Source organism: Diplotaxodon limnothrissa, linkage group LG18 (assembly GCF_057381915.1).
Source record: "Diplotaxodon limnothrissa isolate DT_005_m linkage group LG18, D_limnothrissa_male_GT1.1, whole genome shotgun sequence".
In the NCBI taxonomy this organism is placed as follows: domain Eukaryota; kingdom Metazoa; phylum Chordata; class Actinopteri; order Cichliformes; family Cichlidae; genus Diplotaxodon; species Diplotaxodon limnothrissa.
The window spans coordinates 22,254,431-22,267,813 of NC_140613.1; the positions used below are offsets into that span (position 1 = coordinate 22,254,431).

At 38.7% G+C, this 13,383-nt stretch overlaps 1 protein-coding gene across 2 annotated transcripts; it reads right to left on the reverse strand.

The window, feature by feature from the left end:
- Nucleotides 1–749: 749 nt before the first annotated feature.
- Nucleotides 750–11,401, reverse strand: LOC146613585 (endophilin-A2-like). Of its 2 annotated transcripts, XM_085376949.1 has the most exons (9): nucleotides 11,251–11,401; nucleotides 5,015–5,083; nucleotides 4,644–4,860; nucleotides 4,260–4,393; nucleotides 3,851–4,009; nucleotides 2,865–2,968; nucleotides 2,373–2,506; nucleotides 2,208–2,267; nucleotides 750–1,520 (listed from the first exon to the last, which is right to left on the reverse strand). In XM_085376949.1, exons 1-9 carry the CDS (start codon nucleotides 11,293–11,295, stop codon nucleotides 1,333–1,335), a joined length of 1,110 nt encoding a protein of 369 aa, XP_085233075.1. In that variant the 5' UTR covers nucleotides 11,296–11,401; the 3' UTR covers nucleotides 750–1,332. The 2 variants fall into 2 exon arrangements, with proteins under 2 accessions (XP_085233075.1, XP_085233076.1); XM_085376950.1 differs by lacking the exon at nucleotides 2,208–2,267.
- Between the last annotated feature and the right edge of the window lie 1,982 nt (nucleotides 11,402–13,383).

A 13,383-nucleotide genomic window follows, 5' to 3' on the forward strand; every position in this document is an offset into this window, starting at 1 on the left:
GAACTGAAACCAGCCATTGTGCAAAGGTCCTTCCTTATTATTTGTAAATTCAGTACACAGTCACTGGAAGATAGTAACCCCCATCAGGTCTGATGCAGTTTCGGCCTGAAAACTGAGGCAGGTACAAAAAACACCAAACACACATCAGATTAAATTCCACGCATCAAATTGGAGGTTAGAATAATAAGGCCAAGCTCACCCGAGCACTGACGTGGAAAATGCACCAGTGACAGAAAGTTCATGAAACAAACAGCTGAATTTTAAAAAAAAAACAAAAAAAAAAAAAAACACCCCACAGAACATTATGAGTGACACTGCCAGCAGTATCAATAGAGCCTGAGAAAACAGGAACTAAAAGAACATGGTTTTGGCTTTGGTGTAACGTTGCACAACATGAACGGTGGGATGCTGCATGTAATCATCTGAAATATCAACACAATTGTGCACACGAACAGCCCTTTGCATTTTGGAAATTAAAAAAAAAAAAATTCTTTGGCATCCATGTTGAATAAAATGAGGGCAGTATGATCTAGGTTGTAAGTAACCTGCGTTACATAATGTTAAATTGTAATTTTTAGAGTTTAACTGCAATTCTTTTTGTTAATGCTAAAACTACCAATGTTTAGAAAAAAATACATCTATTGACTCACTCACGCTGTTTCAACATCTGCAAACTAAAACTTAGGACCCAACATAGATTTGGTAAGAAACAGCCAACAAACATCACAGAATAGTGTTGCTGAATAAGGAGCTAAGAAGAAACTCTGTGACCACTAGAGGGCGGCAGAGACTAAACATTGATAAAGGGTAGCCAGTCCTCCATGTTGGCGCACAGTACTAAGGCCTTAAGGTACAGAGATTAAAAATGGGAGTGTATGAATAGTGTTTAGAGGAACGCATGCATGTGTGTAGTACCAATATGAACAATGCATAGAACGAAACGTAATATTCTGAGTATAAAAACAGGATAAGAAAAATAAAGTTGTTGCACTTAGGAGTTTGTAGACCATTTCTTCCCCAAACACCATTCTCTCTCAGCATTTCTTAATCAGTCCTGGTGATAGAGGTGTAGTGTAAAAAGTGCACAGGTGCATAGAAAATGGCTATTAAACTCAGGATATGACAGAAGCACCCAAATATTACGATATAATTTGGCTCATCGAACATTCCTCTGCCCTTGATGTTTTTACAAATCTGTGTGTACTCTTTAACCTTGAGATACAAAATAATATTGGTCATTGTCTTGATATTTACTCTTTATATAATCTTTGTTATCAAGAGATCTGGTAATCCTTTATCCTCCACTCTTCATAATCTTAACCCCTGCTGTTTTCAGTGTGGCAGAGGGACCATCACTTCAACATAGTTGGTGGGGAAGAATCCTGATTTTCCACGGAGGCTTCCTTCATACCAGTTCTCATCGATTTGAGAGACCAATTTAATGATGTCACCCTCCTGGAAGCCCAGCTCTCCGTCATTCTCTGGCTCAAAGTCATACATGGCCTTACAGCAAGGCTCAGCTGAAGAAAGAGACAGAGGCACAGAGATGGAGAAAGGGAGAAAAACAAAACAAAAAACAAATACAGTTATTCCATGGAAACAATTTCCCTTCAACGAGGTTAGTATATTCTCCTTTGAAAGGTTTTCATTATAGGGAATTTAACACCAATGTTTTCCAGTCCACTCTGTAGCCATGAAGTCCAAGTCATAAAAACTGGAAACATAAAGACTTTTAAGTTAGTCACCAGTGTGCTTAAGGAGAATCCTTCTGAACCTCAAGAAATCAATGCAGGAGTACAAATCAGGCTACATATTTTCCCCATTATTTTCTTCTCTTTTGTCTGAGAATTGATTCAGACTTTAAACTGCAAATTAAATATTTGGGTACATCACGATTGTTTTTTTTTCTTCTTGAGATTCAGAAGATTCAGTCATCAGTGCACTAAGCTGTCAGATACATACAACTTCATACATAATACCATACTCAATGGTTATTTAAGATGTGTTTTTGTTTGCCAATGAATGAATGTATCTGCAGCCTTGGTTATTAATTGACCCACCAATCACAGTGTAGCAAAGCTAGTGAGACACTTCACACTAATGCATAAACTTTTCTGCTACAAAGATGTGCAACAGGCTGAGTAGTAGTAGTAGTAATAGTTTTAAGTTCAGTGCAAGTGACACATTTTCTTCCTCTGTCCACTCACGCCGTCTGTTCTTGATGGACGGTCTTTGGAAGGATGGCCCTTGATACTGTGCTGTGTTTGCTTAATGTTGCAGAAGGAAAGACACATCAGTCATATGAATGAGACGCACGCACGCACGCACACACACAATATGAAGAGGGAAAAAACAGAATGAAAGAAGTGTACCAGAAGAGTAAGCTGGAGGGCTTGAAGCGGATGAAGAGCATCCTCCGTTTGAGTGTTCTACTTCTCCAAAATCAAAGGCTGGTTTGGGTTTGGGTGTGTACTCTTGTCTTGGGCGAGACTGAGCATCATTTACCCTGCAAACAATCAGAATCACAAACCATTACCTCTTTGAGCTCACAAGTAGAAGATGTGCCAATACAAATACAGACATGCTAACAAAGAGTTGGCCGATCTTATTTTGGGCTTTAATCCAATCACAAAAACTAGACACATTTTATTAAAAGAAAACAAAATGATCTAAAGTTCTAAACTAAACTGATATTTTGTTTCTCTAACAGAAAAACAAAAAACTAAACATATTTTGCAGCTTGGTATTCATTGGATGTAATCAGATGGATAAAAGATACGGCTGAATCATCCTGTCATGAGCCAGAGGACGAAGCCTCAACATACAAAAGGCATGCCACTTTCCAAAAATAGTCTGGTGCTGACCTTTCTCTCAGTTTGTCAGAAAGCTCCTCCATGATCTGTGTGGCCTGTCTGTGATACTGCAGCAGAGACTCCACAAAAGACGACAGCTGACTCACCTGCTCCACCTACAAAGGCAGAAACATGATGAGTATTTAAAAAACAGAAAAAAGAAACGAAACATGGTGACAGCAAATACCACACCAAACAGGTTTGACGGGTTTCGCGTAACTGCACAGCACATTGGAAAAAAAACAAGGCAAGTCAGGTGATACGTACTGCCCTTAAATACTTGTGTGTTTTGATGTTGGAGAACCTGTGAGCTGCCAACTACATGCATTTCCAAAACATGCAACAGTGAAACAGTTGGGCAATGTAATTTCACATGGTTCTCATGTTCGCTACGTAGTTTCTTATGTGACTTGCCACTCTTTTCTCAGTTTAGTGCTACTGTATTAATGCACCATTACAGACTTTAACAAGTAATCCATCAGCATACCTTGCATTATAATACATTTCCTCCTAGACTTAGATCTGCAAGTACTGGTACACAGATAGCTTGGCAGCCACAAAATCTGCCCTAAATCATTATTCTTGCTAAAATGATTAAAGATGACTATAGACTAAATAACCATGTTTGTTGACACTGAACTAGGTTAACAATTGGTCAAAATTAAAAGCTACTGCTGCTTTTAAACTCATTGGGGATCTCTTGTCACAATACATTCAGTCTCTATCAAAGTATTTTTCATTATGCATAATGCTGATAGTGCTGTAGAATAACAAAGAGTGTCTCACTGGCACTCCTGCAGATATATAATCTAAGTTTATACAGTCTTCCTACAAGTTAATCCTTTTGGTCTTACACAGAGCCACAAATGTGGCATTAATCACATCAATACTTTTGTTACATCAGACTCATTAAACAATGTCAGGTTTTCTTACAACTATCTGTTGAAGGAACTTGGCGCAGCAGTTCTAAAAGCCACATTGTACTACTTAATACTCACATCTGTCTCCAGGAGGTTGTGCATTGAGCGCTCAGCCAGTTCTTTGGACTCGTGGAACTTTTCCAGGGCCTGCCTGATCTCTTCATCTTGGATTTTACCTTGACGTTTCTTTTTATAGTCATAGTCTAGACGGCGGCCCTCCAACTTCTTCAGGTGGAACTGCAAAGTGGGGGTGGGAGATTAGTGTTACAATTAGGAGGATGAAATTTCACAGAATATATACTATCATACAAACATCAAAAGATTTTCACTTGTTCATAACTGCTTTGACAAATGTTCTTTGTCATTAGTGTAATTCAATGTCAGCTTGGATTCTGAATACTTTTTTATAACATTGTAACTCACATGCAGACTGTAGAGCTCATTAGTGAATGCCTAGGCCTGTATGCGCAAAATCTTTTGAGTCTACCTGAATGTCTTTGATGTCCTTTTCAGCGATTCCCTGCAGTGGGTCAATAAAGTTCTGCTTCACATCAATATCCAGCGCATCCTTGACCTCAGCCAACCTCTTCATTGACTCTCCTGCATCTATAAGAGCCCCACCTGTGGAAAATGCACACACAATTAGCATGAGCATGCCTAAGATAATATGAGTCATGTAATTAGCAACTATCAAACACAACAAAGCCCCCAAATTAACAATGTCTGTCGGCAACCCCCTCACAAATGCACACAACTCCCCTATCATACTGTCCACATTCTTGTGTCTTTTCCTAATTTAAAGCATATGCTATCAAGTATAACATGCCTCTTCTACCTTATATCTTTTCCTGCTATTAACTGCTGTTCTTACCAAAGTTGCTACTCTCGCCGATTTCATGTCCATATTTAGTCATACACTCCCCCAGCAGGCCCTCAGCCTGGGGGTAGCCTGGACTGTTGACCTGCCCACGGATTTTGGAAACTGTGGAGAGCATGCTAAGCTTAGCTCTCGTTGCTGGATTAGGCTGGATGTACTCTGTTGTTTTATTGAGGACTTCCACTACTGCTTTGCTAGTAATATCAGCTTTCTGGTGGCACACAAGAAATGAAAAAAATTTAATGCAAGTTGAATGCCATTAGGGCCACTTATGTAAATCAAAGGAAGCTGGAAGAAATTATTTCAACAAGCTAATACAACTTAAACACATGAGCTGTAAGTATTATGTGGAATGCAATAAATACCCTTTCAAGGTCCTTGAAGTCTTCATCCAGTTTGGTTCCCTCTGCACCTCCAACCTTCTCACTCATCAACTGTGAACCCAGAGCAAACAGAAAAATACAACTGACTGAAATTAACATTCTGACTGGCCTTCACGGAGGATTACGAAGACTGAAAAAGAAAAATATTTCATATAAAATTTCTATTGATATCCCTGTGAATGTTTCTGAAAACTGTAAGCCACTTTTTCTACAAATGTTGTAAACATTTGAGCTTGACAAATTCTGGCTTCTCTAAATAATCTCCAGAGAATCTAAAATGCTGGTTGTCTGCGCCAACACAAAATGCCTAACCCTTTGCATACAACTCTATCCACTTCCAGATCCAAGGACACCTGTGCTTTTAGAATAGAATAGAATTCAACTTTATTGTCATTGCACATGTCACAAGTACAAGGCAACAAAATGCAGTTTGTTTCCATCCAGAAGTGCTTTAGCCATGATACAGATATATTACAAATATATGTTAGCAATAATATAGATATGTGAGTATATTACAGAAATGGGTCTATTATGGTATGTTATAATGTACACGGTATGAAGTATGTTATGAATATGCTATAACTATAAGTATGTACAGGCTGTAGTGAGTACAGGCTATGAACAGGATATAAATATGAAAAACTATACAGAATATGAAATTTAAAAAAACTATACAGAAATATGAGATATACAGTTATACAGAAATGTGAACTATGCAGTTTATAAACAGTTGTAGAATTAAAAATTATCGAATTGTACAGAATGATTATTTACAGAGAATTATACATTAATGCAGTTAAGATAAGTGAAATATGTGGATAATTTCTACAGAGGCTATAGTGCTAGTGGTTGAGAGTGGTGGCTCAGTCCATGTTATTATTGTGTGTATGAGGGTACAGTTGTCCATTGTGTGTGTAGGTGGTTGTGGATGTGTGTATGTCCATGTGTTAACGTGGGTCAGATGTCAGGAGGCAGAGTTCAGGAGTCTGACAGCTGTGGGGAAGAAGCTGTTCCGGTACCTGATGGTCTTAGTCCGGAGGCTCCTGTAGCGCCTCCCAGAGGGCAGGAAGGTGAAGAGTCCATGTGATGGGTGACAGGGGTCTTTGATGATTTTCCCAGCCCTTTTCAGACACCGCTTCCTGTAGATGTCCTTTATGGCAGGAAGTGGTCCTCCGGCGATGCGTTGGGCAGTTTTCACAACCCTCTGCAACGCCTTTGCTTTTGTTGCTTTTAAAACTTTGTTGTTTATCTTTCAAGATTTTGTTTTAATTAACTCCCAAGTTCCAATACTTGTCCATTTTCCATGGGGGAAGCAACCTCCTCAGCTCTGTGTGAGGGACTGAGTTCTTTCCTCTTTACTTAGAACCATAATTCCATAAGGAATTATACTAGAAGTTTTCCTTTTTTCCATTAGGCCAGCACAGACTTTTAGCAGAGTTTCCTACACTACAGCCACATCCATGGATAATTTTAATAATCACAGATGCAGGCTTCATCTTTCTTCCACTAGGTCTCCTGGCAAGCCAAACAGAGGCTCATTGTGTGTGCGCGCTCTTATTTCAGTTCAGTTCAGTCCAGTGCAGCTGTCAGCAACACACTACACATAAAACTCTATGAACAGATGGATTGATCAATCTCTCCAGTTTATTGTACACAGGCCTGGCAATGTTTTTTTCTAACCTTCAATGACTCTGAAATTCGCCCTAAGCACCTATCACCAAAGGGTTCATGGGAAATAGATTAGCCCTGGATGTTTCCCTATTTAGAAACTGAAATCAAAGAATCTCTTTGTACCAGATGAGAAGTTGTTATGCACAGTGGGAAGTCAAAACTTAGCTCATTGCAGCTCTGTGGTTTTCTGCCCTTATAACAAATCTGATCTGATCTGAAACTAATCAAAGGCTTGAGTTAAAAATACAATTATTTTTCTGTGCTTTATTGAACACAGACAAACACACATTCCCATTGCAGGAGGGAAAACAGTGAGTGAACATTTGGCTTTAATAACTCACCAAACCTCCAGCAATGACCTCAAACAAGCAATTAGGTGCAGATCTGACCTTGCAATGTTAGCTTAGCCATCTTCTATTGAGCACCACACGAGACAGTGGCAGGTTTAATTCAGCTTAGTCCAAGAAATGTCTTTGGCCAACAAGAAAAGTAAAACCAATTCAGCTCCTGTGAAAGGGTTTGGCTTCAGTATACTAAGGAGCAGAAATTACCACTTTAAAATCAAATTCATTTCCAAGTTCAAAATGGGCTAATTATAATGAATTATAATGTCAAATGGGGCCCAGCAGGCCCCATTTGAGCTGACATATTTTCTGTAAAAATATGTTGGATGATCCATATGACACCATGACACAGTCTGACAAGATGACTGGCAGTCTCCAAAAACTGGCAAAAAGGGAATACTGTAGCCAAAAGATGCAAAGCACAATGCCAAAACACTACACACTTCCTCCCTTTCAGAATCAGAATCAGAATACTTTATTCATCCCGAGGGAAATTAGGGGTTACAGCAGGCAGCACGCTAATGGCGCATGCGCACTCACAAAGGATGATCTCCCTCCATCTCACCCTATCCCTAACATTCTCTTTTTTCACACCAACACTGAGGATCTCTTCCACCACTAGCTCCATGAATCTCCTCTGTGGTCTTCCTCTGTTCCTCTGGCATGGCAGCTCTATATTATTGGTAAAAACACAAAACTCTGACCTGGGCCTGCACGTCTGGGGTAGGGCTGGGCCATATTATACCGTATAATGTTAGGCAACGATAGGAAAATGAAATATCGCGATAGAATGGGAGTAAAACGCGCATGCGCAGTGCCTTTGTTTTCATACGCACATGGCCGATTGTTGAGTGAAACAGATGAACCAGAATTGGTTTGTAAAAATGGTGCAACTTCCGTGATGTGGAACTGGTTTGGTGTTTGTCCGTCAGATACACAACAAAGCACATTTTTTTGCAGAACATGCAAGCGGCCGTTGTTATTGTCGTATTTGTCGGACTAAGATGCTCTTAAATCTGGGAGTAATCTGGGTCCTAAACTCCGTATGCTTCAGGTCAAACAACACTGCAGCATCACTTAGAGTTAAAAACTGTCTAAATTCTTTCATCTTTAATAAAACGATCAGCATTGCTGCTTTACCAGGTGTAACTATAAAGTTTAACTTCCAGGCATCCATGAAAACAAAAGTTATTACATTTAACGGAGTTAGAAGTTAGCAGGAAGCTAGCGGAAGTTAGCTCGCTAGTTTCGCTAGTTACCTAAGCATGATATAGCATGTTCTGACTGAGAGATTTCTGAAAAAAATCAAACGTACAGCTCTGCTATCACTTCCAACATAAATGAAGACAGGAAACTAAACAGCAGTGACGTTTGTAGGGTTACTGAAGTTGGGCTAGCTGGTATATAATGATGTGCTACGTGATCGCTAGCGACACAGCTATGTTAGCATAACATAAACAGTGAAGCTGGAGGACGAACACTAACACTTTTCCACTTATAAAAGTTAACGTGAAGGTTCTTCATGGTTAGAGACAAATGCAATCGCATGGCAGGGTGCTGTAAACGGACCAAACTTCAGTCAGGAGAACAACTGAGATAATCCATCCACAATACGAGGTTAGTCATTAATATACTGCAACAACATGGGAATAGAGCAGCTGCCAGAGAATTCAACATTAATGAATCAATGGTACAGAAGTGGAGGAAGCAAGAAGAATGAGTTTAATAAAGTTTGATTTATCTGACTGCTTTGTTTCGCTTAATGTGCCTTATAATCCCGTGCACCTTATGGTCCGAAAAATGCGTACTGCACACTGCAGTTTAATGTTGCAAAGCACCTCTTTTTAACTTCAGTGGATATTATATATGGTTATGCTCAGGATATGTCAGCCCATTTCTACTGGAAATGCCTTTTGGTTAAACTTTCAGCAAGGAATTTGCATTTGCACTGTTACATTTTTATAAAGCTTTAATGTACATAAAAACCAGCTTCTTGTTTAAGTGAAAATAAATGGAAGGTTGTCTTTTTGCGCTAGTAATGTTGTGGAGTTGTATTTTGTCTCGCATCAATTATATCGTCGGTTATATCGTTATCACAAATTTTCAAATATATATCGTGATAAATATTTTTGGCCATATCGCCCTGCTCTAGTCTGGGGTATTTGTTTGGGATATTTTAATAAGATAAAGGGTAAAGCAACACAAAGTCCTTCTAATAAGGAGCAAATTAAAAATGGCCTCTGAAGAATGGCAGAAATTTGTGCAACACTGGTGGCCACATGCCGAGGAGAGATTAGTCTGTCAAACATAAAGGAAGTCTTAATAATCTGAGTAATTAAAGGTGCACTGATTTTTTTGATACGGTTATGAACCATTCAGCATTTATGTGATATTGCACAGGGATTTGGCACTTCACTTATAAACTGTAAAACATGCTGAAGGGCTTGTTTATTTAGTTGTTTCCTGCAACAGTGGCTATAGGAAATAAAAATTGTGGGGGGTTTTGTGTGGGCAAAGTACTAAAAACAGTAATTTGAAAAATCGCACATTTTATTTAAGATTTAACTTTAAAATGTAAATGTAGAATCTATATGTAATTAATATCTAGGCCATATGACGTAAGTCTGTTAGGCAATTACCTTACACAACTAATAATCTCCACCCCATTTTTTTCTTTTAAAACCTGAATGACAAGATGCTTAGCTGTGCTGGGCCAGGTAGTACAACTCAGATAAAAAAAACACTCAGTATAAATCTTGTGTGTTTGCAGCCATAGCATATTAAATAATTCTTGATTTTTCTATGACAGGAACTGGTCACTGTTCTGTATAGTTAGCAAACCACTTGTGCAGCTAGTTTAGCAAGAACTGGTTTCTGTGGATTCACCTATCCGTTGTTACAGTACTAACATAACAACTAGATCTGTGTTATTACTTGTGAGTTTGAAGCTGGCTTGGGCAGTATCCACATTACTAGGATTCCATTACTTACAATGGAGGACGCACACACCCACCGACGTAAGCGCAATCCCTTTTATATCACATGATGTTAGCAAAGCTGGTACAGGGACAACGCAGGTCATGGGCAGGTTTTGCATTTACATCAAAGGGCAGCTATTTATGTTTCTCTGATAACAAGCATTACTGTTAATGGATAAGTGGAAGCTGGAGACAAACCCAGTACAATAAATTCATGATGTAACAAGAATGCACAGACTTAAATTTGTGTAATCATCTGAATCTAAGCTTTCAAATCCCTCAGCTGTCTATGTTAACGTGTGCTGCTTCAGTTTTTACATGCTTGTTATGTGACATAGGAGATGCTCAGCAATGAGAAAAGCTAATGTTTAAAACACAGCACTGAACTCTTAAGCTTAGAGTTTTATACTTCCTTATTGAAGATGGAAAAAAAAAAAAAAAAGAACATTACACCAGGTGACTGATGAACAGAATATCTAAGAAATAATGACAGATCATTTTACACAGCTGGGAAACATATGAAACTTAAACACTTAAAATTAGTTTACTTTTAACTGTTATCATCTTAACAGGACAGCTCATCTGTCTCGGGGTTGTTGCGATACACCAAGAAACAGATAAGGAACCTTAGTTTTGAACAAGACTGGCTAACTGCCCTGCTATGGAAAACAACAACAACAACAACAAAACACTGAAAAGATACGAAGAAACTCCACCCAACGTACGAGGTCTCTGTTTGGGAGACGGAAAAGAAACCTCCGATTGTCTGCTGCTCTTTTAACATCAATTTAACAAGAGCACAAGCCAAGTAGTACAAAACTTTGGTAGAAGCTCGGTACAAATACTGTTCCCAGGTCTCACTTTCTTAGGGGAAAAAGTAATTTATCAGAAAACAGTGGGTGCATAAATACAAATCGTTAGACTTGAGGAAAACAAAACTTTTATAGAAAGATTAACAGCTGGGTTAACCAGTGCTGTGTCAATGTTTCGCTAATTAGCATTAGCTAAGATAAAGTCAACTATTAACTTTTACGTTAGCCGTTACGTTAGCAACACATTTGTCATATTCTGAAATGTTTAACAAAAACATAGCCTATGGTATATGCAGCAAGCTGGAGGTGTTTAATTGTTTGTTGTTAAAGTTTTCCGTTGTGCTTAACCAGGTAGTCAGAATGCTACATGGCTAACTAAACGACAGGCTAATGTTTAACTGTCGCGCGCTTACCTGAGTGGCTTTGTAAATCTGTTTTTTAAATCCTGCGACGGACATCTTTGCAGGTTTCAGCGTTGCCACCTGGACCTCAAAGAAGGGGGGAAACGTAAGGAAAGCAGGTGCTCTGAGTTCACAGCACAAACAGCGACTGAGCAACACGTCTCCAAACTTTGGATCGTGGATGAGAAGTTTGCTAAGCAACCACAGTTTCCTGGCTTCAGGTTCGTGTGGGAGGCTCCATCCGGCTGGATAAAGTAGACCAAAGCACTTCGTGTAGACTAATAAATAAAAATACTAATAAACTGCCCACCTTAAGGTATCGTTACTCCATATTAAAACTGCAAGTACTGAAGCCTAAAGGTTGTTTCTCTATTCTAATAAGTAACTGGTCATTCGTTTTTCCACACGATTTCCACTACTGATTCACCTATTATATTTTCAAATAATATTTTATAGCTGAATATAAAAGATTAAAATGCATTTTAAAAAGTAAAAAAAAAAATCTAAACCTTAATTTGAGGTGTTAAATTAATTTACTGAGGACAAAACGAGTTTGTAGGAAGAAAGTCACAGTCAGCTAAAGTGATTTCCTGAACTAACTAATTCTAGCAAATCGATTTTTGTTGTAGATCTATGGTTAATGGCATGTGGAAACTTTAGAGTGTACAGTGTACAAGATCAAGTACAACAATGCTCTTGGCTTTTCACGTTTGGTTTTAGCCCACACCGAACGGTAACCATATGCAAGAACTTTTTTCATGCAGCACTGTGAATTTTCTTTAGGTTCTAGTCAGAATGTATTTATCAATTATAGTGCATGAATTATTTTTTTTAAGTGGCAAATTACACTTTTTTTTATATACGCAAATTAACCTTACACCAGCACATTCTTGCATCTTGGTGAGCTCACCAGTGGATTTAGGCTGTCTGGATTGCTTCTTTACATTCATGTAATCCCAGTCTGTCTCCATTATATGGTGATCAAGGGTCCGTGGGGATCAGACCATCTGCTGCAACACTCCTAACTCTTCCAGCGGCTGAAGATAGCGCTTCACAACTCCCACTGTCTGGCATTGGGAGGGAAGGTTCACAGAAGCATGAATTTGGGACCAGTCTGAAGCCTCCCTGATAATGCTGTACAGTGGAAAACCGCCTATACATTTGCCTATATTCTTGTGCATTGACCTGTATAAATTGACACAAAAGCAAATAAATTACACAAACACTTCAAAAGAAAAAGAAACAATTTATTACATTCTTAAAACCACATATAATGTATCCCATTGGACAACAATATACTGTATATCGAGCTGTGTGACTCTTGGACTAGTAATATACCTCTTGTACATTTTGTCATACAGGGAAAGAGAAGGGAGACAAACATTTTTTTGTTTGAAGTTTTCTTTCTTCAATTAAAAAAAAATAGATCACTGACTTTACAAGACGAAAGTGGAGACACGTAAAGAAAAAAAAAAGTGGAGAACAGACAAATAAATGAAAATCACAGCAAAAGAAACATTAAACCCAATAACGAAATTCATCCTGAACTCTAACTTATTTACTTTATTTATTTTTTGTAATCCTATGCATCTTAAATTTAAAGTTACAATATTAGGACAAACGGGAAGGGCTTTGACACTTTGTGAGTAACATTCACAAAAATAACTTACGTCCACAGTGATTATGGTTATGCGTTTCATCTTAGGTGCAAAGGTGTGAGGAGTACAAGGCTAAAAGACGACACTGGTAATAAAGGGACAGGAGATCACAGCTAGCTCCCTGAGCAGCAGGCAGCAGGTCCTTGGACTCTGCTCGACAACCATCGCCCATCGTAAGACATTTATCCCCATCTCTATGCTAAAATAGAACCTTTAGAACGTGTGTTATTTATGTACATCAAAAAATGTAAACAGTTATGGGTGACTTTTGTGTGACAGGCTTCTAACAAAAGATACAAATAGCTCAACAGATTAAATGAAGTCTTAACTGGCATTGAAGCCCAACTCAGGGGGGCAGCTGGTAGCTCTGTCTGGCCTTAGACTAGTGTCCAATGAGAACGAGGAAAAGTATAAGTGCTTCGTAATAAGACAAGTGTCGGGTTTGGGACTACAGGAGGAGAGAGGAACAGCAAATGTACAAAATAAT